The sequence below is a fragment of the Varanus komodoensis genome, unplaced genomic scaffold, assembly GCF_004798865.1.
Source record: "Varanus komodoensis strain SLA01 unplaced genomic scaffold, ASM479886v1 scaffold90, whole genome shotgun sequence".
NCBI lineage: Eukaryota > Metazoa > Chordata > Lepidosauria > Squamata > Varanidae > Varanus > Varanus komodoensis.
The window spans coordinates 2630032-2657726 of NW_025336599.1; the positions used below are offsets into that span (position 1 = coordinate 2630032).

Genomic DNA, 27695 nt, shown 5'->3' on the forward strand with positions numbered 1-27695 from the left:
TCCAAAAAAGAGTTCTTCTGAGTCCTACCTGAAACTCAGGACTTCTTACATTTGTTGAAGTGGGATGGGGGTACACTAAAAAATAACATCATACATTTATTAATCCTAGCACATCATAAAGACTCTTAGTCGCTCTCGTCTAAGTTGATCCTTGTCATCTGTGGTCTTTTTATGTACTTGTATCTAAAAATAATACCTTTTTAATGTACTGCCTAATATATCAGTGCCACCTTTCCAGTTAATCAAAAGGCTTTTTTAATCTGGTCACTTTATTGTTTAACTACATTATCCCTTGTGTTCATCCACCAACAAATGCTACCTGTTCCTCACATTGCTTTTTATGTTTCCATTTCCCTGAACTGTGAGATCTCAAACTATTATACATCTCTTTTATCTCATTAGCATTTGGTCCAATTTCATTCCATAAAAACTAGTAATGTCATGAAGATGGATGCAGCTATGAATATTCTTATCTATACTGAGCTTTGCTCTTCTAGATTAAAATACATCAGAGAGTAGAAAAGCAGAGGGTTAGAAGAAAGCACCTTCTGAACAAGTGATGAGCAGTCCAGCATGAAGCTACACTGCGCGCTTGCCCTGAACTCCATCTTCCTGGTAACAGTTGCTTGCCATCCAGCTAGTCAGAATGAGAGACGAGGCAGGGACCACAAGCTCCTTTTGATTTCCTTTGATGGATTTCGATGGGATTATGACCAGGATGTGGAAACACCAAACATGGACAACTTAGTCAAGGAAGGTGTGAGAGCAAAATACATCACTCCTCCATTTGTGACTATGACTTCACCTTCCCATTTCACAACCATCTCAGGTAAGTCCTGTTACCAGGAACAACCTGTATTGTATGGATGCAACTTCAGTTAACTCCCTGATAGTATTGTGACCCTGGTTTCTTTTGCTTTTGTATTGAGGTTTTGCCTTCTTAAAATGTTTAGCCCCAAGAGGGGAAACCTTTTTTCCTGTCACAGTCAGCATAACTTTGGTTGAATTTCTTGGCTCCAAGTTCCAGCAGTGAGTGCAGCCAGAGACACAACTGGGGAGCATTATCTGTGCGATTCTTGCCTTGGTTGGGTACACGGTGGGGGGAAAGTGAGGTGCAAGATTCCCTCTAGCAGCATTGTAGTTACAGGACACCACAGGAAGGCATAAACTGTATCAGAAGCCCAGAGCAGAGTCTATAAAAGAACATGGCCCAGGCAAATGGGGCAGGGCCCGAGAAGAAGAGAAAGGGTTTGGGCAGAATCTGGAGGCCTGGATTCAGAGAAGCCTGCATTTGACTGGTTGGCCAGGTATCTCTAAACTCCAGTTTAATGTCAGTTACAAGAACTGGTACTTTTTCTAGATCCAGGGTCTCTCTGAGCTACATTTCTGAGCAGGCAAGTCTTCTGTTTAGCGACAGCTGGAGGCCTTTGGGAAAGACACCCTCCACGGACCCTTCCTTTATGGAGACTTCGTTTCCATCCTCATGGCCATCAGCTGCTCTTGCTTCTCCTCCTCTTTCTCATCATGGCCAGCACTTGCTTACTTAACAGACAAAGAGCTAGGGAGCAAAGGGGCCAGGACATCTCCTTCCCCAAAGCGAAAGGCAGGGGAACAACCAGGCTGGCTAAGAACAGGAGCAAGTCTAGGGGAGCAAGGTCCGTCTGAGCCCTGCTGGGGAGCAACTCCCCGGCAGGTGCCCAGCCATGCCTAGCCTGGATGTCCTGACAGTGAGAAACAGGATACCTGATTGCATTTTCATCCAGCAGGATCTGAAATGTGCGTTCCCCCTAAATCCATGCAAGCGACGAGTACAGTACTGTGCAGTACCCAGAACGTCAGTTCACTCACATGCTATTATTGTGCCTTCTGTGCTTTTCCAGCTTATCCTAAGCACTGTCTTGGCTTTTCAGTCACTGGAAGACTTGGCCATTCAAAAGCTGCTGAGTGCAGCACACGGAAGCTGGAGCAGAGACTGGCCACGTGTAGTGACGGATGAGTGGGGTGTCCTCAGGCACCGATCCTCATTTGCATGACATGCTGATCTCCATCTGTGGCACAGTGGAAAGCATGCCATCCATGCACGGTGATCCTCTATGATCTCCTCAGCCCATTCCAAAGCACCAATAAGGAATTCTGTCCAACAAGAGGTGAGGTGGACCACTATGCTAGGCATGCTGCAGCATGGGATCTCATCCAGACTGCAACTAGACTAGTCTATTCTAGATTATTACTCCCTGAGATTATGAGTACCAACAGAAATGGAGTCAAAGTTGGACACTAAGAAAATAAAGGGATGCATCGGTGGACCAGCATGCTGAGCCAGGATCTCCTCGCAAAGGTCTTCCGTTAAGGCCAGAAGTACAAGAGTAGACTTCAGAGAGTGACGCGTACAGCACAGGCAGTGTGGTAGATGAATCGAGGAAAGTATGAATGGTGGAAAATCTTGAGGGAGAGAGAGGTTATGAAACATGTCCAATTATGCCCATCGCAAGTGAAGGAAGAAGACTGGGGAAGGAGGGCTGTGCAGACGCTACAGAGCAGGGGCTGCTGGGAAGATCATGACAGATGGAAAAAGGAGAGCAATTCCCTGTACTTAAGGCAAGGGTGGGCCACGCTGGAGGGCCAAATTCCACAACCACCCCAGGAACCTCAGGAGGCTGAACCTGCCCACTGAACCTGCCCACTGAAATTGCCACCACCATCCCACTGATTTCGCTGCTGGAATTCCGTGGCACCACAACGCCCCAGAGAGAGGGCACCAGCGTAGCAATTAGTGCACTGTCAAAAAAGAGGAAGCCCGTCCTCACAAAGAAGCCACCGGAGGACACTGGCCTCTGTCACACTTGCATGTACTCATTTTCATGCATAATGCAAATTTAGAAATAATCTTTCCTGTGGAATAACGGACATGGAAATGGAAATGTGATGCCATAAAGAGGAAGTCTGTGACCAGGAGATCTGTGTGGATTCAGCCATTCGGTCTCCTCTCCAGGTGCGAAGGCCCTGGGCGGTCCTGTGCCAGGGTTCCTTCCTAGACTCGGGCAGGAGACACCTTGAAGCAGAGAGTGTCCTCCGTAAAATACAGCACTCGGCCACCAAAGCCGTATGTCGACCTCTCCGAGCTTCAGGAGTCACTCAAGCCCTGGAGCTTACTGAAGAAGTATTTGTCACATCCAGACCAAAGGCACGGGCAGCAGCAACACAGATCTAACAGGTCTGTTCTTTAGGGGATCCATCCAGGCTAACCATGGATTCGCCTGTGTTTCGCAGATGGTCAGGCACCTTTCATTACATCCACATCCCAGACAGAATTTTACTGATTTTCAGGAAAGTACCAGAATCTCATCCATGCTTGGGAAGCACATTCATACCATAGTGCACTGGTGCACATGTGTATTTGCACCAATCCCTCACTGTAAATGTAAAAACAGTTAGTCCACAAGCCCATGAAGCCTGTGAAACTCAGAAAAGGCCAGTCTGCTGGAGAATCTGCAGGTCAGATTCACAGAACTCCACAATCACGTCACTGAGATCCATTGAGAATTTCTGACATTCGCAATCCATGCACGATCTTAAATGTGATAACAGAAATACCTTCCTTATTTTATGAGGTCTCTTCCATGCTCCAGATGGGGTGCTCTGTAACTCTCATAGATTTGCAGGAAGCTTCCTTGAGGATATGCCCCAAGGAGGGGGAAAGAGCAACTGGCAGTTGTATTGTACAGGCCCTACGAAGGAGATAGCAAGGACATTAAAAAGGCTCAGCAGGTGGCAAGCAAACTTTCCCAGGGTCTAAAAGCCAAGAGAGTTTTGTGGAGCCATGCCAAGGCCTTCAACTTGTTAGGAATAGCTTTGCAGAGAGAGCTTTGCATTGGAGCTGCCTTCCCGCATCATTCTGCCCCCAAGAACAGCCTTAAGGGCCACAAGAACAAGCTCCTAGCTGATTGAAACAGCTTTGTTCTGAGAAAGGTGGATGGAGCCTGCACACAGCCTGAGAAAGGCAGCAACAGTGGGAGAGAGGAGCTTTATGAAAGCCATGGCAAGAGGCAGTGCCTTTTGTTCTCTGTCGGTGCACCACTCACTCAAGCATCCTTGGGGTCCATGGAAGAACCCCTGGCCCATTGGAAGACCAAGCCAGCCACAGTGAAGGGACACAAGCCTTCCTTTGCCTGCCTATATTCTGCATCCATATTTCACCATCATATTCAACACACTGCATATCATCCTTAGCACAGGAGGTTTCATTTCTTGCTAAGGATCCTCCAAGCTCAAGTCATGTCCCTTGGCAGAGCCAGGCCCTCATGGCTGAACTGGCCCTGAAAAAGAGGAAGGCGTCTCCCAGAAGAGATAGACATAGGATCATCCCTCAGGTTCATCAGAAAAGGGTCTCACCTACGAAAATACATTTCTTTCTTCCTTTTAAGGAAAAGAAAAGATAAAGCCTCTGTCACTTCTGTTTACATAGCTTTGTTTTTACAAATAAATTGATTTCACCTGAATAACAACAGCTGAATAAAACCTTCCAGAATATGACCTCTGTCTTCAAGAGAAGAATAATCCATAGAAGGAAGAAACAGAATTTGCAGTCCAAGACTTTATCAGATACAAAGAGATAAACTTTGCATAAGCCATGATAAAAATCTTATCCTTGGGTTCATGGGCCAATGAACTGCCCTGCTTGCAAAGATCCTTCTGCAGTTTGCAAAAAAAAAAAAAAAAAGGCTGTTGTAAAGGGAACTCCTTTGACATGAAAGGGGGAAAGTGCAGCCATCAAAAGGGCCCAACGTCAGCATTTCCTAAGACAGGCCCTTTTGCACTAGGTTTACCTGCAAAATATTGGTTGAGCAACTGGCACCGTGATCTGGCAGCCTCCAGAAGCATTGGATTAGAACTCTCTTTGCAACTTCAGGGGGCAACTGCAATCCCTTGCCTCAGGAGGAATCTAAGTTGGGAAGGCTAACACGGGTGGGAGGGTGGGTTGGTTTTTTGGGGGGTCACTTATTTGGTACTGGTGTTTAAGCAATTGTATTTCCTAGACTTGTTCTACCAAGGTTGATATCCACCTTGAAGATCCTATTTCTGGAAGAGAAAGGCATGCAACAAGACTTTACAGGTCTCAGTTAATCACATCCCACAAATAGCTAACAGGGTCAGGAAAGAGGAATCGTTCTGGTGGCAGAGAGAGGTTGGAAGACAATCGTTATGAACTGGACATTTCCACAGCCATGAATTTAATGGGCCTAGCAAGACACACACATGCAGGAGAGCATTCAGAACGGTGGCTCCCATTCCCACGACCATCTTGGTAAACTGGAGCTGCCACTTTGGAGGGACGAGTTTTGAACGGCAGCAACTGAGCAGCCCCCATGAGCCATTCCCGCGAATGTCCCTGACAGGCTGGCCTAGGCTTTTTGCCGCCTGAGACACAGGAACAGGCAGGTGTCCACCAGCCTCTGCTCAGCAGCTGGCCGGACCTGTGGCTGGATCTTGCTTCAACACTGGTGATGGGGCAGCATCGCCCTGCGGTCAGCGGGCCTGCCTGGGCAGCACGGGGCAGGCAAATGGCTCTCTCCCCGACCACCTGCCGGCCTCAGCCTTGCCTAGTCAGCCTTGGCCCTTGCATCCCAAGCAGCACAACAACAGAACATGAAGTGCGCAAGAGCTGATCGGGATATCTTTCCCAGGTTCGTTCTTTCTTTTCAGAAGCAGCTATCATTTTCCCCCACAGTCCTGTCTTTCTCTGAATTCAGCTCTTAGGATCACTGCTCTATGGTACCCATGATGTGGGCCTGGACTTGCAGAACCCTTTAGCGTCTTGCATCACTGCCGCCATTTTGCACCTGGGTCCACCTGATGGGCTGCAGCAGCCTTCCCCAACCTTGTGCCTTCCAGACATGCTTGGACTGCAGCACCCAGAATCCCCAGTCAGTGTCCCTGCTAGATGAGCATTCTAGGAGTTGCAGTCAAAACGCCTCTGAAGTCGACCAGGCTGGGGAAGGCGGGACTACAGGATCTGCGTTTTTTAAAAACCCTTTCACGGCCTTCCCGTGGCTGCTCCCAGATTCTGGAACTCCATGCTGAGTGAGCTCGGTTAGTTATTCTGCGGACTGGCAAAAGATGCTTTAATTCAGGAAGATCTGGGGCATGTGAACTGGTCAGCCGGGCTGGATGCTTCTCACTGTTGTGATGGCAGGTTGGCAAGCCAGCTGCCAGGCAGCCTGGGGGCAGGATCTCTGCCAGCCCCAGTCCCTCAGCCAGCGGTGCAAGCAGGCGTGCCCCCTCTGGGGGAGGAAGCGGCCCACGGCCACTGAGCATCTGCCCAGTCCCCTTTTAAAGCTGTCCACACTGGGGGCCATCCCCACTTCCTGTGGCAGCGAAGTCAACGGTTCAATCACGCCTGGCTGAAAAGCTATTTCCTCCGATCTGTCCCAAACCTCCCATCAATCGGCTTCACGGCATGACCCTGCACTCAAGGGCGGAAATGTCTCCTTCTCCACTCTCTCCTCACAGTGCATTATTTTAGGCATCTCTTTCATGCCTCCCCTTTCTTGCCTTTTTTCTAAGCTAGACCAGTCCCAGATGATGGAGTCACTCCTCACAGCCCCCTGACCGCCCTCCTTGCCCCTCTATGTACTTTTCCCAGCTCAAGGCTTCCTAATCTCTTTCAGCCCAAGGGCTGAATTCCATTTTGGAGGAGCCCCGAGGAGCAACATTTTCTTGGTGGGTGGAGCTGCAAGAAACAGGGGGCTGGACGTAGGACCCAGAATAAGGATGCAAGCGATGCAAAACAAAACCACGCGGTTCAGCCTGAAGCTCTTGCTGCCAGTAAGTAACTCTTAGGAAAAGCATTTCAACCTTTCAGAGGCAATTCTCAAAACCTGGGAAGGTACAAATGATTGACAGCCAAGGAAAGGGGTGGCACCAGCTAGGGCCGAAGGTGTGGCCTGCCAAGGAAGCCCAGAGGGCTGGATTCGACCCTTGGGGCCTGAGGTGCAACATTCCTGCAGAAGTGAAATTCACAAGACCATCTGTGTCCTTTCCTTGGGAGCTCTCACACACAGAGAAAGTGGTTATTTTACCTAAAGGCTGACTAAGTTCAACACAGCTCTAAACTCTGTAATGCAATTACGTGTTTATAAGCACTCATTATTTACTGGGAATTAATTAAAACAGGCAGGCAGATATGCTTATATGCCAACAAGCCATACAGTAGGTTTTAATTAATATTCCTCATTAAGAAAATCTTCCCATAAAGTAAATACATTACTCAGATAATGATTTGCTTAGTTTCTGAATGTGATTGGCTAAAACGGATTGGCTTTTTAATCCAAAGATGCTCTATAGCATGTGCCAGTAAATTGGGGAAGCCTGTAACATGGCCGTCCCTCCTGTCTTCTTGGTCTTCTTGGCCTCACACTCTGCCCGACATCACAAATGGCTCTCTGGCCAAATTAGCAACATCACAGAGGAGTTCACATCCCTCAAGAAAGTGCGTCAACAGGTTCCATTGTTGTATTGCTCTAACAGTGAGGAAATTCTTCCTGGTGTCTAGTCTAAATCTGGTTTCTTTTAACACAAGTCCATTATTTCATTTCCTGCACTCCGGAATGGACGAGAAGAAGTCTTGTCCTTGCTCTTTGTGACAGCCTTTGAGGTGCTTGTAGGGGGCTATCATATCTCCCCTTGACCCTGGCCTTGTTCCTTCGCCTGATGAATTTTGACTGGTTTCCAGGGATTCTGGTCCCAGTTCCCCTCCCACCCAGTCACTTTAAAGCCCTCTGGACAAAGCTTACTAGAGTGTTGAAAGTGTTAAGCTATTGTAAGAAAACTTGGTGTCCATCGATCAAGCTTCTCACCATCTCCTAATAGGGATCTTAGCACAAGCTGCTAGGCAGCTCATGCTGCCAGCTCTCATTGTGGTACAAAACACAGCCTTCGGTTACCTGGACTCTTTTTTTGTACATCTTCAGCCAAGGCAATGACTCACTTAATCACAACTTCATGCACTGATAACTGTAAGGCAATCACTAATGCGTTCACACAAAGACTTCTCCATCTGACCTTCACATGGAGCAAGAATTTGTCTACACTTAAAGTTTCATCCTTCTTATCTGAACGTTCAGGTCTGGTATTTCAATAACCAGTTTGTAGTCTCAGGATTCAAAACATGGATTTAAAGGTTACTCAGAGTTATTGTTGTCAGCGTTTTTCCCCTGGCTTCTTGTCAAGAGCATTAAAAGAGTTTTCTGTTTTAAAATAATCATCTCTCCACAAAGTTGTTTTCCACTTGGCAATGTAAGCTTTGAACAACTCCCAAAGGCACTAGCACTTTGCTTATGCTCAGGAGCTGCATGTGCATGCTGCTTCTGCAATTCTCAGAAGCACTGATTTTCTCCGGAGCAGCTCTGTGTTCCTAGCAGGATGGCTGCCCCCACTGGTCATCCCAGCCACACCTGCCGCCTCGCCCTCTGCAGGGTTGCCATGCCAACCCATCCCGGGAGCAAAGCACCTCAGACAGCACCTGCTGTCTGGAAGGGGCTGTCCCCAGTGGGCCTGGGGGCCTCCTGGGCAATGCCCGGAAACTGCTCCCCCCCGTGTCCCACAGGGTGCAGGTGGCATCCTCGAGACCCTTCGCCTTCTCCTTGAGGGGGTTGCCAGCTTGCACTCAACACGAGTGTATCCTGGCTCCTCCCGGGGGAGGCAGACAAAAACTGCGACACCTGCCACTCCCACCATGGCCTCCTCTTGGTCTGGCACAGGCCACCCCCGGGATCCTTATATCTACTTTCCCCCAGCTTGTCTTGCCTACACTACCATGGCTTGAGGCTGGATGCCCTATTCCCTCAGGAAGGACAAATGCCCAGGGAAGAGAGCAGCGGCACCCTTGTTGTGTTGCCCTGAGCACGCCGCCTGTTGGCCTAGGATGCCTTTCCTGCCTTGGGTTCCTTGCTGCTCTTCGGCACTCCCCTTGGCTTCTTCAGCTCCTCCTCATTCTGCCCCGCTGTGACGACCACTGCTGGGATCCAAATTTTCCAAAAAAGAAAGAGTAAATAAATGCACACACACCATATTTGTAGGGAGGAGGAGGGAAGGAAGAGGCAAAAGTCATGACGCCATTTGGACAAATCATGGGAGCCAAAAAATAATAACTGAAAATTATAATTTAGCAATGTATCGTATCTGATGTGCAGAAATCGGGTGTCCTAACAGAGAGACGAACCAGATGAAACTGTCAATGGCCCATTCTTTGTGATGTAGGGAGCATAGTGAGCTAACAAGGAAGTAGCAATTGGATGGAGCTGAGGTGGATGTTACATAATGAACTTGCAAATGTGATAAAATATTTAAAAAAGCATGAATAGATTTATGCAAATTTAAAGAGCCAGATCCTCATTTGCACAAAAGAACCAATTTGGAAATGGCACTACACATACTCACATCTCAGTTCTCGATGGGCACAAATATTTCACACACTTTTCTGGAACCTGAAAGGAAAAATCTGGCGTGTTCCATTTCCAATCACCAGAAGTCTATTGGGCTCAGATACAATGGACTTTGCAGTGTTGTATGACTTTAAGGGTAGCAGCTTTTCCGTGGAGCAAAAGAGGAGCCCAGAGAAATGCTCTTAAGCTGCGCTGCTTTCCTGCAACATCCCATCCAAGTGCGAACTTCCTCCATGATAGTGGAGGTCGCAGCCAAATTGGCCACGCTGCAAGAGAGCAGAGAGGGGGCACAAGAGCCAAGCCACTCGCTAGCGCTGCAGCACGCGCCCGTCTCCGACCTCTCGTAACCCTTTGTGCTTGTACTGTTCTAGGCCGCTGGATCGAAGACCATGGTGTTATCCATAATATGATGTTCAATACAGAGACTCTGAGAAAATACGGCCACAAAGAAACGCAGAACAAGAGTGAGTGGTGGGACAATGGCGTTCTTCCACTGTGGATCACAGCTCAGAACCAGGTAATGGATCCACGGCAAGGTGTATGTGTTGACGAATGGAATGCAATGGAATGCAATGGAGAGATGGGAATGGACATAACAGCTTCTTTGAGTTGAGCCGATTGCACAACGTTGCAGATTATTTTAAAAATGGTAGAATTGCACACATTTGCACTTAGACTAATGTACATTAATGCTCATATGCAGTTGTACAGGAAGAGAAAAATTGTTACACATCCGTTAAAAATCCAGTGATGTCAATAAATGGAAAATAGAACAAAAGACACCTGGGGAGCCATGACACACAGATGGAACAAACAGAACTAAATCCAGCTATTCCTGCTGCCTACTCAGCATTAGGTATGCCGCTATCTTATTTTTGAGTCTACTTGTTTGGCCAAGGAACAGTCATATCTAGAGTTTTGCCTGGTGGTTTCTTGCAACAAATACTGCTGAGCTTGCTAAAAGCAAGGATAGCTCTGCCAGTCCGTGAGTGGCAGCCAAGACAAACAGGCAACACCTTTATAATGCTAAAGTTCGTATGATTACTTACTCTTTTATTAGATTCACTAGATTTACTAGTTCACTAGTGACATGTTAGCGGGGCTGGCATCAAGTGTGACCCATGTGGGGGTCCCCATTGGGCCCCAGGGCAGCCTGCCCGTTCTTCGGGCCCCACCCTTTTCTCCAAACCCCAACCCCAACTTGCACGCACTTTCTCCTACTCAAAAAGGCCATTATTTGTTGCTGGCAGCAAGAACATTAAGCTAAAGAACACTGGGGCTTTTTATATTTTGAACCCCACCAGATATGGGGCATTTGCCCCCTGTTTTTTATGTTCCCTTTCTTTTCAATGGCACTAGTTAGCAGTCATACAGAATCCATGTTTGATCCTGGGCAGCTTCAGTTTTCCAAAACTAGCTCTACTCATTCATTGGCTGGTGAATAGCCAAAGAGGATTGTCCACATCTCCATAACTTTACCAGTATCTAAGTAAAGACCAGATTAGAATGCTCAAAGGAAGCCACCAGCTGAGAGCTGAAGATCAGCCAAAGTCGTCATTATTTGCAAATACCACAGCATCACCCACAAGATTTTCCAGCAACTGTTAATTCAGAACCTAATGTGTATCATGCTGAATATATTCACGCATGCATGCATGCATTCTCTTTCAAGCATCAATTACTCCGTTTCAACTCCAATTCTGGCATGCTTCTGTGGAGATAAACTTAACCAAATCTAAAAGGGATTTTTTTGATGGAATCCACACTGGCATGTTTGGATGGGAACAATAGGAAATGATTAGGCAGATGGAAAATGAAGATGGCAAAAGTTAAAATAATGAATGTTTTAATGGTAACTTGAGCTGGAGGCTCCTAAAACTCATTTTATCATTATTCTGGTTCACCAAGCCCAGAAACAATAGGACTGTTTGCATGAAATATTGGCATAATGGTCTGAGCCTGGATGCTTGGGCTTAAAACCACCCAGAATTAACCTAGGAACACACCATGGGTTGAATGTGGGTGGTTCAACCCATGAATGACCCAAAGTATCTGGGTTCACATGTTATGCTAGCAACTGAGGAATGAACCAATCAGAGAATGCTGTTAGAAAGCAGAAGTGGACACAAGAGATAGTGCATTCATTCTTTCCTGCTCACATACAACAATCCATGGCTTGTTGAAACCATGAGAGACAGTTACGTTCAAACCAGGCCAGTGTGTTTACCTGGCACTTAACCTATGCCATTGGGCAATCCTGTTGGCTGTGTAAAATTAGAAAACAGTTATGTCACAGTTGGCCACATTCTACTAAATGCAGACACGTAGGAATAAAAACTAGGGCATTATTAGAACCTGGGATCTGTGACAAGACTTAGGGAAGCTCAGCAAAAAGGGGGCTGTAGAGGCAGAAAAAGAGCTGGGGATGATCCAGTGATAGCAGTTCTGCTGCCCAAAAGACTGAGTGTCTATAGGGCTGCATGAACCCTCTTGGACCCCACCTGTCTCCTGGTCCTGCAGCCAAGAATTGCTCTCTAGCCATCTACTTTGGTGGCATCCAAGCACAGAAGAGAAGCCCCTGGGTTTAGCTGCCAGAATCTGCCACTCATGGTATCTAATTATGCAGGTTTATTTGCCTTTAGTCAATTAATTAATTGCTCAATCAGTAAGAGGCAGACAATAAATCAACAAAACATTCCGTAGCTGGTTGACAGCTCTCATACTTCTTGCTCTAGAGCAAGCAATGGGTGCATAATTCCATGCAGAGCAGTGGAATTTGATGCCAGCAAATGTCACTTCAGCAATTTAAGAATTAAATGTAGTAAATGTAACGTGCACATTTTTGTGATGCTTTAAGCTATGATTGAAAGACACCGAGGTATTTCTCTAAAGGAATGTTATCATGTTTAGTACAAACAAAAGGGAAAGAATCAAAATCTACAGCCTTATAAAACCCCTTTTCTTTTCTTTTCTTTTCTTTTCTTTTCTTTTCTTTTCTTTTCTTTTCTTTTCCTTTTCAGTTCTGCAACTTCTCTTAGCAACAGTTTCTTTGCCCTTACATGGGGAGGGTGGAGAGCTGATGCTAATTCAAATGACACACTGAGCAGGCATTTTAAAAAGCTCGTGCTGCGAAAGGTTAAATCTAGCTTACATCAAATCGAAAACAGTCTTCAAAGTGAAATGCAGGAACAGCTGAAGTTACAAGCACTTAATTTGAGTAAGCAAAAGATACGCTTTGAGGAGGAGTGGGGAGAACAGCCTGACAAAGCTACCAGCTGCCTCACCACAAAACTTTTCAGGAATAATAAGAAACACTATGGTTGTTGCAATAAAAGGAAGCAGCAGTAATAACAGGAAATAATGTTCCCAGTAAAACTGGTAATATCACAGTTTTATGGCTGCTAGTAAAGTTGATTATGTTAATAAAATGGGGAGGCAAGAACAGTAAATACCCTCTTGTTTCTACATAATTACATTTTTATAGAGTTTTATTAAATTGTTTTGTTAGAATTAGAAATTGGAGGAATTCCCCTGCCAGAGTTTGATTCCATGTGCATTCAGCCACTCAGGGTAAGAAGAATGGAAGTCTGGGACAAGAGCTCCAAGATACTTTTCTGCGAATGGGGACCCCCATTATCCCCTTCATGGCTTAGATGTACATCCAGACGTCTACACTCCTCAGTGCCATGATCTAACAGCCATTTGATCCTACAAACAAAATTGTGTATTCCAGGACTATACCACCTTAGTGGGTGGGTGGCTTGCATGTTTGTGGTAACAATCCCTTCTCATAGAAATCTAGTCTATCAGGAAGGATTTAAAAGTCTGTTGGGAGGTCCTTGAGACAAGATCTTATTTTTCTGTTGGAAGACTTTAAGATACAAGAGGGGTGGGGGACAAACGGGCTGTAGGAAACATGCAGCCCTCACAGACCCTGCCATTGTCTCATGGGATCTGGACTTCAAACATCTTGCTGGTAATGCATTTACAGAGGGGAAGAAGGGCCGTCTTTACCTGATCAAGCTTGCGTTGTGGTGCTGGACTGGAACTCAGGAGATCCAGGTTCTAGTGCCCCTTGGCCACACAGCTCACTAACCTGCCTCACAGGGTCCTCGTTGTGCAGGTAAAATGGAGTGGAGGAGAACCTTCTAAGCCACCCTGAGTTCCTCGCAAGAGGGAGAAAGGTGGGATAGAAATATAATGTAATAATGACAATATATTTGACATTTTTGCCCCTCCGTAGTGGTTTGTCACCAAAGTTCAGGTGCATCCCACCTTTTTTTCTGCTGCTGAATTCAGTGGTGGTAAGATTGTAGACCACAAGCAGGTGAGATATTGTCCCTGATCCCCCCCACCCACCCATTGCCTCACCTTTGGTGGAACCAAAGTAAAGGAACCAAACCAGGTGAGGGCACCACTTGGAAAGGACTATCACATGGGGGTGGGAGCTGCCAGAAACTAGCCCTGCCATGCCCAGGACTGCACTATAAAATAGGTATTTTGAAATACATGGAGCATCATGACAGCCACTTCGGTGGTACATGCTCACCTTATTCCTCCCCCAGCATTGCAAGTCTGTTGTTCTTTTTTCCTTTGCAAGATTTGCCTGCTTTTGAAGTTAGATTTTATAACAGCACTGACCTTTTTCCAAATCCTAAAATAGTATATTAAATATCAGGAGCAACATTATTACTTTACAGCCTCAGGTGAATGATCTAGAATTGAAGTCATACAGTGGTACTTCGGCTCACAAATGCCTCAGTTCATGACCAAATCGGGTTGTGAACAAAAATTTCACGAACATTTTGGCTTGGGTCGCAAACTCCGCATTGGGTGGCAACTGCAATCACATCCGTCTCCCCATCGCAGCGCACCCATGTTTCCGCCCATCTCTCCCCCCTCCCAGCGCGCCTGTGCCCATGCCCGTCTTCCACCCCAGTGCACCCGTGTTTGCGTCGTCTCGCCCCATCCCACCCTGCTGGGATGATGGGCGCATGCGGGGATGACAGGTGCGATAGCGGTCATGCTCGGGCGGGCGGGAGATGGAGACCATCTTTGTTGCCCTTCGTCGCTTTGCTTCACATTTTTCTGATTAAAACAAATAGTTGCAGAATGGATTAACCTCATTTACACGGAACCTTATGGGGAAATTTGACTTGGCTCATGACCAATTTGGGTCATGACCAGAGTCCTGGAACGGATTAAGTTCGTGACCCGAGATACCACTGTATTAATAGTAACAGTAATATCAACAACATCCCCTGCCAGGTGCTATTTGAATTCATTTAATGTTCTTTAGGGGTGGAATTATCTCCACTCCACCAACGGGATTTTTAAAAAATTCTGACATGGAGAGGACAGAGCAGCTGGAAGTCACAATGTACACTTTACAATTAAACTAAAGGAAGAACACAAGCAATCAGGAAAGAATGATATTAAAACTTTTTAAGCTCCTCAAACCCAGATCACAGCAAGGCGAAGTGTTCAAATGCCTGTGCAGTGGAAGATGTGCCTCAGCAAGCTGGTGCAAAGACTTGGGTGAAGGCGGGCATCCTACCTGGGCAACAAAATGAACTTGTGCCGCATGCCAGATTTGAACCAGAAGTCCCCAGCTCAGCTGCAAAGATCATTGAGTGATGCTAGAGCTATTTATCACTTTGAGCTTCCCTTTAAATCTTTTTGGATTTTAGTCCAAGTGGAAGCCAAGCCAAAAAAAAGTCATGTTTCATTGCAAGCAATATTCACAAACACTTCCTCTGGGGCATATTTCTGAACATAGCTTTTTAGGCTGCACAGAAATCTGTTTGCGCTTGGACTCCAACCATCCAGGAATTGCTGGTGTAAACAGCATTGTATATTTGTGTACACACACATGTGTACACACACATGTACACACGCACACCCCTTGTTCTTCCCATAGTACAAATATTCTGTCGTCTGCTGTCGCAGGAAGATGGAATGAAAGGGAGGGCAGCCTGGGACTTTTTTCAGAGCAGAAACTACTGTCTGTGAAATTGCACTGTATGCTTCAAATTTTACTGCCATTTCTGGCAAATTAGCATAGAAGAAGTCAGAGAATATGAAAAGTTGGTAAGCAGAGACTAGATATTCCTTTCCTTTTTTGGCTGGGGATATCTCCATTAACATTTATTCGTGAGATGGTGGAATTCAGCAAAGGTTGGATTTGGGGTTGGCCGGAAGATGAATGAAAGCACAGGTCTCTACAAGTGGAGTTACCACCGCTGCACATTCAAAGAACAGGATGCAACTTGGGATGCTGAAGTTCTTTCAATCTGAGGGCCAAATACAATTTCCCTCCTGAGGAGCTCTCAGGAGCCATGGGCCAACGGTGGACACGACCAGTGCCAAAAGGAGCAGGGTGGAACATACTGAACGTGGGAGCCCAGGTGGTACAGTGGCTCCAGGCGTGGGACTGGGACTCAGGCAAGCTGGGCTTGCGTCCCCACGCAGCCATGGGGCAGCTGGGAGACTTGGTCCGCCACAGACTCTTGGCCCAGCTTACCTACCAGGGCGGTTGTTGTGGGGATAAGACTGGAAGCAGCAGCAGGAGAATGACAGAAGGCACTTTGTAAAAAAAAAGCGGGATAGAACTCTAACAAATAAATAAATAAGTAAGTAAATACTAGGAATGTCCACATATTTGGGCCTTAAAGTACTTCCTACTACTTACAAAGCCTTAAGAGACATTTCAACCTTCTAGAAAGTGGGGGAACACCTGCATGAATCTGAATCTGCCTTGGTCGCCCTGTACGATGACCTGTGCAGGGAGAGAGACAGGGGAGTGCGTCCCTGTTGGTCCTCCTGGACCTCTCAGCGGCTTTCGATGCCATCGACCATGGTATCCTTCTGGATAGGCTAGCAGGATTGGGGGTCGGAGGCACTGCTTTGTGGTGGTTCCACTCCTATCTCAACAGCCGATTCCAGAAGGTGGTGCTGGGGGACTTTACCTCTGCACCATGGCAGCTATGCCATGGAGTACCACAGGGATCCTTTTTGTCCCCTTTGCTGTTTAACGTCTACATGAAACCGCTGGGAGGGGTCATCAGGAGGTGTGGGCTGTGGAATCATCAGTACTCAGCTCTACCTCTCGTTCTCCACCAATCCAGATGAGGCAGTGGCTGTGCTGAATCGGTGCCTGGCCGAGGTAATGGGCTGGATGAGGGCCAATAAACTGAAGCTCAATCCAGACAAGACAGAGGTCCTGCTGGTTGGTGAATTGGGCTTCGGTGAGGGTGAACTGAACCTAGTCCTGAATGGGGTTGCACTCCCTCTTAGGGACAAGGTCCGCAGCTTGGGAGTGCTCCTCGAACCAGAGCTTTCACTGGAAGCTCAGGTGACAGCAGTGGCGAGGAGCGCTTTCCTTCAGCTTTGGCTGATTCTTCAGCTGCACCCCTACCTGGAGTACGACTGCCTGGCGACAGTGACACACGCGCTGGTGACTTCCCGCCTTGACTTCTGTAATGTGCTCTACGTGGGGCTACCCTCGAAGACGGTCCGGATACTTCAATTGATGCAAAACAGAGCTTCCAGGCTGCTGATGGGGACTGGGCGTTATGTTCACATGACTCCAGTCCTCCGTCAGCTTCACTGGCTTCCCATTGAAGTCTGGGTCCAATTCAAGGTGTTGGTGATGACCTATAAAGCCCTTAATGGCTTGGGTCCTGGTTACCTGAAGGAGCGCTTACGTCCATATATGCCCGCCCACCCCTTGAGATCAGCGGGAGAGGCCCTTCTCTGGAAACCCTCCGTGAAGGAAATTAGGAGCACAAGTACTCGGAGGAGGGCTTTCTCTGCGGTGGCGCCCAATCTATGGAATGCGCTCCCCAGAGAGGTCCGCCTGGTGCCATCTTTATATGTTTTTCGGTGCAAGGTGAAGACCTTTTTATTTAAATGTTATTTTAATTGCTAATATTATTTATTTATTTTACATCTTTGGCCAGGACGCTTCCAATTATATTGTTTTTATATTGTTGTTATTTATTTATTGTTGTGAGCCGCCCCAAGACTTCGGCGAATGGGGCGGCATAGAAGCTTTCTAAATGAATGAATGAATTAATGAAAGCAAGAAACCACCAATCAGCAGTTGGGAAGTGCAGGATGGGAAGACGGCACAGCTGCCTGGGTACCCCAGAGGGCTATTTTGGGACCCAGGAAGGCCCAGGTTGATCCAGAGCATGTGGGTCAACAACCCCAACAGAAATAAGTGTATGGATATTCTTGGTGCATGGATTTGGATTGTTATTGGGGCCTGACTATGAACACTGCCATGATGGACTCCTGCATATCAAACTTCTAACTCCACACCACTGCCATTAACTCTCCCTTTTTAAAGAAATCTCACTTTTTTCCACCAGGGCAAGAGAGTGGCCTCCTTTCACTATCCCGGAGGAGGTGCCAATTACAGCGGCCAGGCAGTCAAGAGGACGTTGGTCGAGTCCTTCACTCACCCCGACAGCAATGAGACGGAATGGAGGGAGAACATTGACATCGTCCTGGGCTGGTTTGCCAAGGAAGACTTTGATTTCGTCACACTCTACTATGGGGAGCCTGACAACGTGGGGCACCGGTATGGCCCAGAGACTGAAGCCAGGAGAAAAATGGTCCAGCAGATTGACCGAACATTTGGCTACCTGGTGGAAGCCATTGAAAAGCATGGCTTGAAAGACACCCTCAACGTCATCATCACCTCTGACCACGGTATGACCACCGTCAAAAAGAGTCCAGCCGTGGAAGAGATCTTATTGGCCAAGTATATTAAATTCAAGGATGTAGTGAAGTTTGACATTCTAGACTATGGTGGCTTTGGCATGATACTTCCCAAGCCAGGAAAAGAAGAAGAAATCTATCAGGCCTTGAAAAATGTTCATCCTCATCTCAAGGTGTACAAAAAGCAGGAGTTTCCTGAACATTTCCATTATGCGAAGCATAAACGCATTCTGCCCCTCCTGCTTTATGGAGATTCTGGCTACAGCGTCAATGGGGTAAGTCAGCATGAAACCTAAAAGTCCGTTTCCTCCCCATGTCTTCGAAAGCACAATGAGTTGCGCATTATTAATGTATGTACATTGACTTTTCCTCACTACATTCTGAGCGGGGGATTTAAACATTTCAATACACAGGACATACCCCTCTGGCTGCAATCCTACATTTTCACCATTAGGACTGTACTATAACATTTCTGGCCACAGCTTTGGGAATCTTAGCACTTTAGAACCGCTGTAGGGTCATTAGGTGTTTACAAATGATCTGATGCCCTAAAGCAAGGGGCAATTTTATGCCTGCCAGATATTTTGGATGGTGACACTCATCAATCCGTCAGTGCAGCAACCACGGCCGATAGTCAAGGGTTGTGGAAGCCGCTGTCCACAACTTCTAGAGGATGCGAGAGGCACGCTCCTGTTGATTGTGCCTCCAGTGCTCGCAACCCCCCAGATCTGGTCTGTGCCTGCTTTGTGTTTTAGCCAGTTTCTGGTGTCACCTGAGACTCTTTGGAGAGGCTGAGGAGGCATCTGGAACACCACCAGGACGCATCGTCTCCTGGTGGCCCCGGCCTCCTCCTCACTCCCCCAAGTGCTCCCTCACCAAGGTCAATTTCTTAACCCTGAAGAGGCAGCTGGCTTGGTTCCTTTCATGCCGGCTGCAGCAGGGAGTGGGTGTGGGGGGGGCAGAGCGCAGGTTCCCAGCTCCAAGGACAGAGCTCTGTTTCCGACCTCAGCTCTAGGAACCTCAGTTGTCCAGTGGCCCCCCAGATAATCCCAGGGCCACAGGATCACTCCCGAGGTAGTCCACCCCTGCCCTAAAAGCACCATCCCTCAGATTCTGCCATGCAGAATCACAGAGTTAGAACCAGCCTTGCAGATGGTCCAGCCCATCCCGTTGCCCTGTTGGTTGCACAAAATCCTGAGCCCGGGCGTCTCCACCGGGTGTCCTCCCATCTCTTCCCAGTCTCATTGCATGAGAGCTCTGAAGTGCAGCCGAAGAGCTCTTCTGTGGAGGCCTCTTTGCCAAGGCTCTGCTTTCAGATTCCTTGCAGGAACAAAATCAGCTCCTTTCCACACATCTTTTTCTGATGGTTTTCTTCCTCTGCTTTTAAATGGGTTCATAAAGAGGCATTGCCGCATAGCGGAGTTGTGAAAACACACCACCGTTTGTAGCATTTTATGGTGTACTGGTCCTTTAATAGTTACGACCATTCTTAGAAATAAAAGCCTTGGAGGATAAGAGCATTGTGTGAAGGATTTGCAAACTAGCATGGTTGAGGACTTAGGAATGCACAATAAAGGCTTCATGAAGAGAAGCCCTTCGTACTAATTACTTATGTGTGTCGACTGTCAGTTTTTAAAGCAGATGGGAGTTTTGCTTAGACAGCAATAAGTGGACAATAGGCTTCTTAAAGGTCAGTAGACATGCCGAGGATCTGGAGGAGAGGTTTGTAGCATGTGAGAAATGGAGATGTAATGGATTTAAGTTATATCCTACATTTCCATCCTGTCCAATAGCTAACACTTTTGGGCAGTGCACCACAATTAAAATCATAAAATAGAACTCAATAAAAGACAATGTAAATGTGTAAAGCTATAGCATAGCATGTAAAAATGACAAAGGGATACCTAAATAGATCCTAGCAACAGTGCAAAGATTTAACGTACAGCCCCAGATTTAATACAGAAACTAGTGTGTGTGAGAAAGGAAAAGGGGCCTTACCTGGCACCAAAAGGAGTGCAGCATAGGTACCAGGTGAGCTCCCACCTCCATCCCCACATGACAATCATGTGAGAAAACAGTCCCCTCGACATGCCAGCAATTGCAGAAGGGAGAATTGAAGCTCTGTTTCCCCTGAAAGTCTACAAAGAAACCACCTTGCGCCTACAGCAGTCCTTGATTGCACAGGGGGGAGTGGGAACCTATCCAGCTCCTGCACATGCAAATTACAACCATCACAGATGCACCCATTAACAAAGACACACGTATATGCTCTCTTTGATGTTGATTTCCAACAGGCACAGACTTCACCTGTGTCAAAAGCAAAACGTGCATTATAACAGACACAGAATTACAACAGAAACAAGCACGCTTTGCCAAAAGCAAAATACACATCATAACACCCCGGGCCACCACAGGTGCTATTGACTACACGTCGCATCGTCACAGGCATGAGTTCTTATTGTCTTCTCAGGGCATACGCATGGTTACTTTCCCACCAGGCCTAGTTGACTAGGCCTGAGCATATTCAAGGCCTGAGCATATTCTCCTTCTGCAATGGCTACTCTTGACATTTCATATCCCCCATAGCAGGGCTGGAACTGATCCAAGGGGAGCTGCAGCAATTGTATAATACGACTTTTTAATGATCAGTTTTGCATGATGATCTTTTCTTATGAATGTGCCCCCTGTGGCCAACTATAATGCAGGCATTCATGTGCTGGAGGTTCAGTAAACACCATCTGCAAAACAGGAAAGTGCAGCTCTTGGCACATGCATCCAATAGAAATGAATGCTTTGCCAAGCAAAGTGCAACTTTCTGTTGGCCGCATCGAAGCTTGCATGGGTATAAAGCCTGAAAGGTCATCTCCGTGTTCAGTTATGGGTGCCTGGTTACATCCAGATGAAGTTCAGTGCAAGGTCCTTGAATGGTCTGGGACCATCTTCTCTGCACCTGGATGAGCCTACTCAGGTCCTAGGATGGCCACAGGAACTGCCACCAGCCCTTGTCACAGATCAGCAAGTCCCAGAGACATGACAGCAGTGCCTTCACATCCATGACAGCCTCTTCAGAGGGCCTCTTCAGCATCACAGGAACCCTGGAAAACTTTTGGTTTGCGTTGTTCAACAATGCATGCCAGTTGTCAGCAGCTAATGGTTTGGGGTATCTTCAAAATCACATGTAAAATGGCTTAGTTGTTCTTCCCTTAAAATTTTAAGTGACTTCAGCAGGACTTGCCCACCCCAGAAAGCAGGGCATTGGTGGGGAGGGTAGAGATAATTCAGTAGCGGTTGCAGTATTCAAAAAGCGCATGTGGTACAGCCCTCCTTGGCTGTGTCAGTCCCAGGTCTGAGAGCCTCCAGGCAAAACGGTCCCAGCTGACCACCTCTCGCAGGCCTAGAGTGCGGGTCCCTTGCTCATTATAGCTACCACTTGCTTGCTTGATGGGCAGGAGCCAGTGGGCCGGTGAGCAACGGTATCTCCTGCACCCGTCTTTCCACCACTCTTGTCGGAATGAGAGTGAGCTGCAGGTGAACAGGCAGGCTGCAGCTCCAGGGGTCCCTCCAGCCAGCCCATGGGGGTCCTTGGGGCACGCCTGGCCATGCCTGCCCTCGCTGCCAGCCCTGCTCTCCGTCCAGCTGAGAGGGGCAAGAGAGTGGCACAGTGCCACCAAAACGTCTCCCTGCCCATGCAGAGCGAGCATGTCCAGGACAAGGCTTGGTCAGAGCCGGTTCAGGTGTGGAAGACAGAGCGCTAGAGTGTACGATTGCCACACTGTGAAATGATGTCACGGGAGCAGGCCAGTGCCGTGCACACCTGTCGAGCACCCAGAAGCCCAGCTTCTGGATTCATGAAGCGGCTCAAAACACCGCCTTACACATCACATGGTTGAGGTCTATATCCGCACTTTCGAGTGAAAGGCTAGACATGGGAATCACCGGTGATCTTGTTTGCAGCTTTCATGAGGTGCAACAGTGACATACAGTGGCCAAAACATCAAGTCTGGAGACTTTCTGCCATCAGTGAAAGGCAAGAGGTTCCACGATCAGTCCCCTGTAGGAATGCTTTCTGCATCACATCTGTTTTCCCTTCTTCCAACAAATCGCATCCCCGACCAACCCGAGGGAACCAATTTTGTAGTGAGTATCCCAAGCAGCCTTGCAACTCAAACATTCTCTCGTTCTGAAATACACGCCAGCTGCCCCAACACCGCAAGTGTGGCCCTACTGTGGGGCAAGGTAGACTGCAAATCTGATGTGATGGACAACTCTGGCAAGAGAATATCATATCTGGCTTTAGGGGTTAGATCCAGATATAGAAAGCAATGGAGCAAGGTATTCATGACTGACATAAGCCAACAGCTCTCAGCAGTCCTGCTCTAAGCACAACTAAATCTAAAACTATATCTAGTTCAACCCATAAACTAAAAACACAACATTAGCCTATAGCAGTTTTCCCCAAGCTGGGACCACAGCTTGGGACCAACATTCCCAACCATTGCCTATGCTGACTGAGGCTCACAGGATCGAAGGCCAAACTGTCTGCTGTCTGCTGTCACGTCAGTCCCCCAGAGCAGCAAAGGAGGCAGTCACTTTGCAGGGTGGCAATCATTTTAAATTTCACACAATGAAAAGAAGTGCCTCAGAATGGGGCTTTCTGGGGAAAAACAAAATGGCAGCCATTCAGATGCTCTCCTCCTCTGAAGAGCAGTTCACTTCAGCCCCAGAATGGAGCCACAAGGAAAATGCCAGCTCTGCGGTGGGTAAAACAGGCGAGAACTGGCTGCTGAGAAGGGACTCCAGGCCCAGTTTGGACCCGCAGCACAGCTTGTGGAAATGAATTCCGTAATTTAGGTGCAATCTTTTGCATGCTAGGACATTTAAAAAGTCCTACAACATCTAGCAGACTCCAGCAAGCATAAGATCGCACCCTGGATTATATGTTGTTTAATTATGCACACAGATGAAATCGCCGAGCAGGTCTCTCCCCACAAAAATGAACAATGTTTCCATAGGTAAAGCACCACGCAGGTCTCATTCCTTTTTCTTCTCTTAATGTACTGTTTCAGAGGTTTATCCTCTATGTTAACAAAGGTGACCATGGATTCGACAACCAAGGCATGGATATGAAGACCATCTTTATCGCTTTCGGCCCAGCTTTCAAGAAGGGATACACTGCAGAGCCCTTTGATAGCATCCACATCTATCCACTGATGTGTGAGCTGCTGGGAGTCCAACCAGAACCCCACAATGGCTCTCTGGCATTTACTCGAGACATGCTCGTTCCCACAAAGAGCTTCCTCATTCCATTCATTGTCATTTGCATCATGGGAGCCTTACTTGTTCTGCTACCCATCGTGGCTGTGGCCTGCAGGCTCAGTCACAGGAAGAAGAGGTAAGCCGTGGCTGCTTGCTTGCTTCCTCGGGCAGGGGGTGGGCATGCAATGGGAAGGGGAGAGGAACTGGCAGGCACGTGCCCTCCGCGGACCTGGCCAGCACCAGAACGCTGTCTGCACCGGGTCCTTGCGGACGGGGCACAGCTCCCGGGCACGGCACGCAGCTCGCATGCAGAAGGCCCCATGTGCAGCATGTCAGCGCGAAGCGGTGCTGGGCAGCAAGCCTGCGAAAGCCCTTTGCCCGAGACTTTGACGCCCCGCGTTCTGGGCTCAAGCTTAGTCAGCTTTGCACGTGGTGGGCATGTCGTGAGTGGAGCCGGCTGGAGCCAGGGGTCAGGCCCGGGAGACCCCTTCTGACTCGCTCTGTTTCTATGTATGTGTTGCATTCAGGCAGAGCTCAGTGTCAGAGGAGTTGCACTTTGAGCATGGTGAAGTGCCCCGTCGGGTCCCTGGCACCAATTAAAAGGCTCTTGGGGAGCTGCAGAGCTCTGCAAGACCCTTGTGGGAGGTGCTGGGCAGCCACTACCTGCCCGAGGAGAAATCCAGGGCTTGATGGCCCAGTGAGCCCTCTCAGCATCAGGCAGTTTTCATGTGCTCCTAAGCAAGCTGGGATCTGGCATGTGTAAGACGGGCCGTGCGTTGGATCCAGGTGCCGAAAAGGCCCGCTCAGGCAAGGCCCGCACAATAACGGGTGGCAGAGAATGGGTGGGCAAACCCGACAGAATTTGAGGCAGATGCGCTTGGCAAACAGGCACGAGCAACAAAGGAACTGGGTGCGAAGGTCAGCCCTGAGAACAAAGAACACGCCCAGGAGTTCTCTGCAGGAGCCGCTGAAGAGCGCGGCAGCCTTCGTGGCCAGTTCCCCATTTGCTGGGGCAGAAGCAGGAGGAGAGCTGTTGTCCCAGCAGAGACCGAGAGGATTACAGTACCTTCTTCCTCCCTCCTGGTCTTCTTCTGGGCGCCAATGCACCCCAGGCGCTTCCCTGGCTGCTCCCTCCTCCTGCACAGAGTCATGACAGTGAGGTCTCCTGGCGGCCTGCACATCGACCCAGATCCAGTCATATCCCAGTCCTGGAGCGCACTTGGGGTGGCCGGGCCCACATTCCCTGGGTGAGGGTCCAGGCAATGCAAGGGCTCATCAGGCGGATTCAGGCCAGGGGCAGACGGTTCCCCAGGCTCCCAGGCGTGCCAAAGACCTCCCCAGAAATAAGCTCCCACAGGGTGCTGATCGGATGAGACCCCAGCAAGCAATCACTTCTTCCATCTCTTCCTATGCAAACCACCGAAAGGCTCTTGTAAGCGAAAGCCCTCGAGCTCGCATCCCCAGACAGCCTCTCCTGGGATTTACATGCAGATAAGCAATTGCAGCTTCCCTACATGAAAAGCATAACACAAAATCCCTTCCCCTAGAAAGCTAACCTAACAGGGTGGGCTTTAGCCTACCCCCCCCACACACACACACACACCCCAATGTTCCAGTTTCCTGCTTTTCTCCTGGTTAGTTGAGGGCAAATCATGGTAACTCTCTTCTCAAGAGGAAGGTCAGCAAATGGCAGGTTGCAGGCTGTTCATTGCAAATCCCATTTTATTCAGCCCTGTAAAAAATGTTCACATCTCCATAAATCACTTTCATACTCCAAAACATCAATAAAACACTCATTTCCCAGGCATAATTTAGTCATGTTTCACTCACACATTGATTATTCTGGAATGAAATATCAATGCAAGCATTATTAAACTTTATGAAAATGTATTAGTAAACAACAAGCATCTGGATGAAACTTTCTCATGAATTCATTCAGCCAGCAATCATGAGGGTCATCTTTACTTTTGGTTTCCTTATTTATTTTTGCCTAACATCTCTAAAGCACCTTCATTTTCTCTTCTAAATGACTGAGCCTTTAAGAAGGCATTCACACTGCAAATTATGAAGGAGTGAACCGGAGCCCTAAATGGGTACACTCCATAATCAATCAATCAATCAATCAATCAATCTCACACACACACACACACACACACACACACACGGGTTGGAGGGCTTATACAATTGCTGGAATGCAGCGATTCCCCCCAGTGACCTGGAGCTCAGGAATATGGTACCCTCACAGTTCAAGGCACTGAGCTCCTTTTTAAAAATCTGAGAACATGGCCTTTTCTATTTCTCTCCCAAAAAGAGGGACCGTAAAATGGTACTTACATCCACACTACCCGAGAGGCTGAAATGTGGCATTATAGCTCATCCAAGGCACCCTGGTGCCAGTGGTGCAGCTCAGAACAGCCCTCAGAGCTGACGCCCGGTGCCCCGCAGGCTGCGGGCTCCGAAGGGCCGCCAAGGAAGCAGCGATGTCAGCACCAAGCCCATCCCACCCAAGAGGTTGCGCTGGCCCTCGTGGCATCAGCCTTGTTCTTCTGCACGAGCCCTTCTCTGGCCACAGCTGTCCGCTGGTTCTCAAATGAGGTCATAACCCTGTAGTTGCACTCCTGGCGAGGTGCTGCTGCTCTTCCGTTCAGAGGAGGGTAGTACCGAGGTGCTGGAGTTGCTGTGAGGAGAAAATGGAGAGGAGAACTTTGTATGCCACCCCGTGTTCCTTGTAAGAAGAAAAGTGGGGAATAAATGCAATGCAGTAATAATGAAGCCAGCCCTCCCTAGACAAGTTTGGATTAAAAATGAAATCTAGTACTTTGTTTGGGATACCTCCTCTCTTCTGGACCAGGAGCAGAGTGAACTCCCATCTTGAGACCCCCTCAGGTATGTGCTGTCCTACAGCCACCATCGTCCACGGCCAGTACGGCCAGTGATGAATGTTGTGAACTGCAATCTAGCACATCTGGAGAGAACCAGGATGCAGTGGCGGTCATGTAACTATACAGAATCGTGGTTCTTTTCCCCCCTTTGCCTAGAAAAACATTTTCAGTTCCTAATTAACAGGGGGATAGCAGATGTTTTATTCAGCATATCATCTATCTCTGGATAAAAAGCATCGCAAAACGACCGTGACAATCTGTTAAAAACTGCGCAAACAGCAATGGAATGTACCCATTCAAGACAGATTTTCAAAGTTTGCTCCTGTGTGGCGCTTCGTTGTTGGGGCTTTTGCTGGTTTTGTGGACTGTGAAATGGGAAAACGGCGTCCTTTTCATAAACAGCTTTGCCGGAATGAATGATGCAAACTCTCTTTTGAAAAAAGAAAACTTTTTTGTCCACCGTCATGATACTTTTGGTCCAAGACAGTCGTCCATTAATGAGTAAGAACTTCGCAAACGAAGAGGAGCAATTGCTGTGGCAAGCCAAGAGCCGTCTCTGAGCAAGAAGAAAACGGCCCCTAAAGGCGGAATGACTTGCTCAGCCCCCCCCGCCCCCCACCCGTGCCAGGCGCGCGCGCGCGCGCGCACACACACACACACACACACACATACACGCACGGACTCCACACTTGGCCATGCAACGCCTGTTTAGTCCCAGGAGGTTCTACCAAGTATTCTGAGATGTTGCAGAAAGCTCACAGACATTGTTCGGCAGCCCCAGGTTTCTTCAGAGTGCTGCTTCTGAGGTCCCACGACTTTGGAGCCCCCCGCCTTGCAATGGGGCAAAAAGGGCTGCATCAGCCTCCCCAATCCCAAGGTGGCCGGGGTGCCTTGGAGGGGGAAAGGGCGCGTGCTGAGGGGCAGGCAGGGAGGGGCGGAGGCTGGGCCACAGAGCTACGCCTATTCCAGTGGGCACCCCCATCTCCCCCTCACCCCATTCCCTGGCGCTAAACTTCGACGGCTGCAAACAGCCATCTGGGAAAATTTCAGGGCATGAGGTGTAGCGGCAGCAATTGGTGCTGCCGCGACTCTTCCCTCACACCAGAGGCTCATTAGCCTCGCTAATTAGTTCAGGGGCTCGCAAGCAGCTGCCACAGCAGCAACAAAACTGCCCCCTGAAAGGATTTCGTTCACCCCTCAAGCCCTGCAGAAAAGCTACAATGAATCACGTGTTTTTCGTACATGCTTTGCGGCATTGCAAGCTCGTGTTGCTACAACCGTCAAAAGACAGCCCCCTCTTTAAAGGGGCTTAAGTTGCCCATCGACCGTCAGCACCAGCAAACATAAAGCGTCCCTGGTCACCGTTTTCCATGCTATGATGAGATGC

General features: G+C 48.2%; 1 protein-coding gene across 1 annotated transcript; it reads left to right on the forward strand.

The window, feature by feature from the left end:
- Positions 1-573: 573 nt before the first annotated feature.
- LOC123017273 (ectonucleotide pyrophosphatase/phosphodiesterase family member 7-like) lies at positions 574-26109 on the forward strand. The gene is made up of 5 exons (XM_044418530.1): positions 574-829; positions 9815-9960; positions 17819-18445; positions 23237-23562; positions 26037-26109. The coding sequence occupies exons 1-5, from the start codon at positions 574-576 to the stop codon at positions 26107-26109; spliced, it is 1428 nt and encodes a 475-aa protein (XP_044274465.1).
- The last annotated feature ends 1586 nt before the right edge of the window (positions 26110-27695 follow it).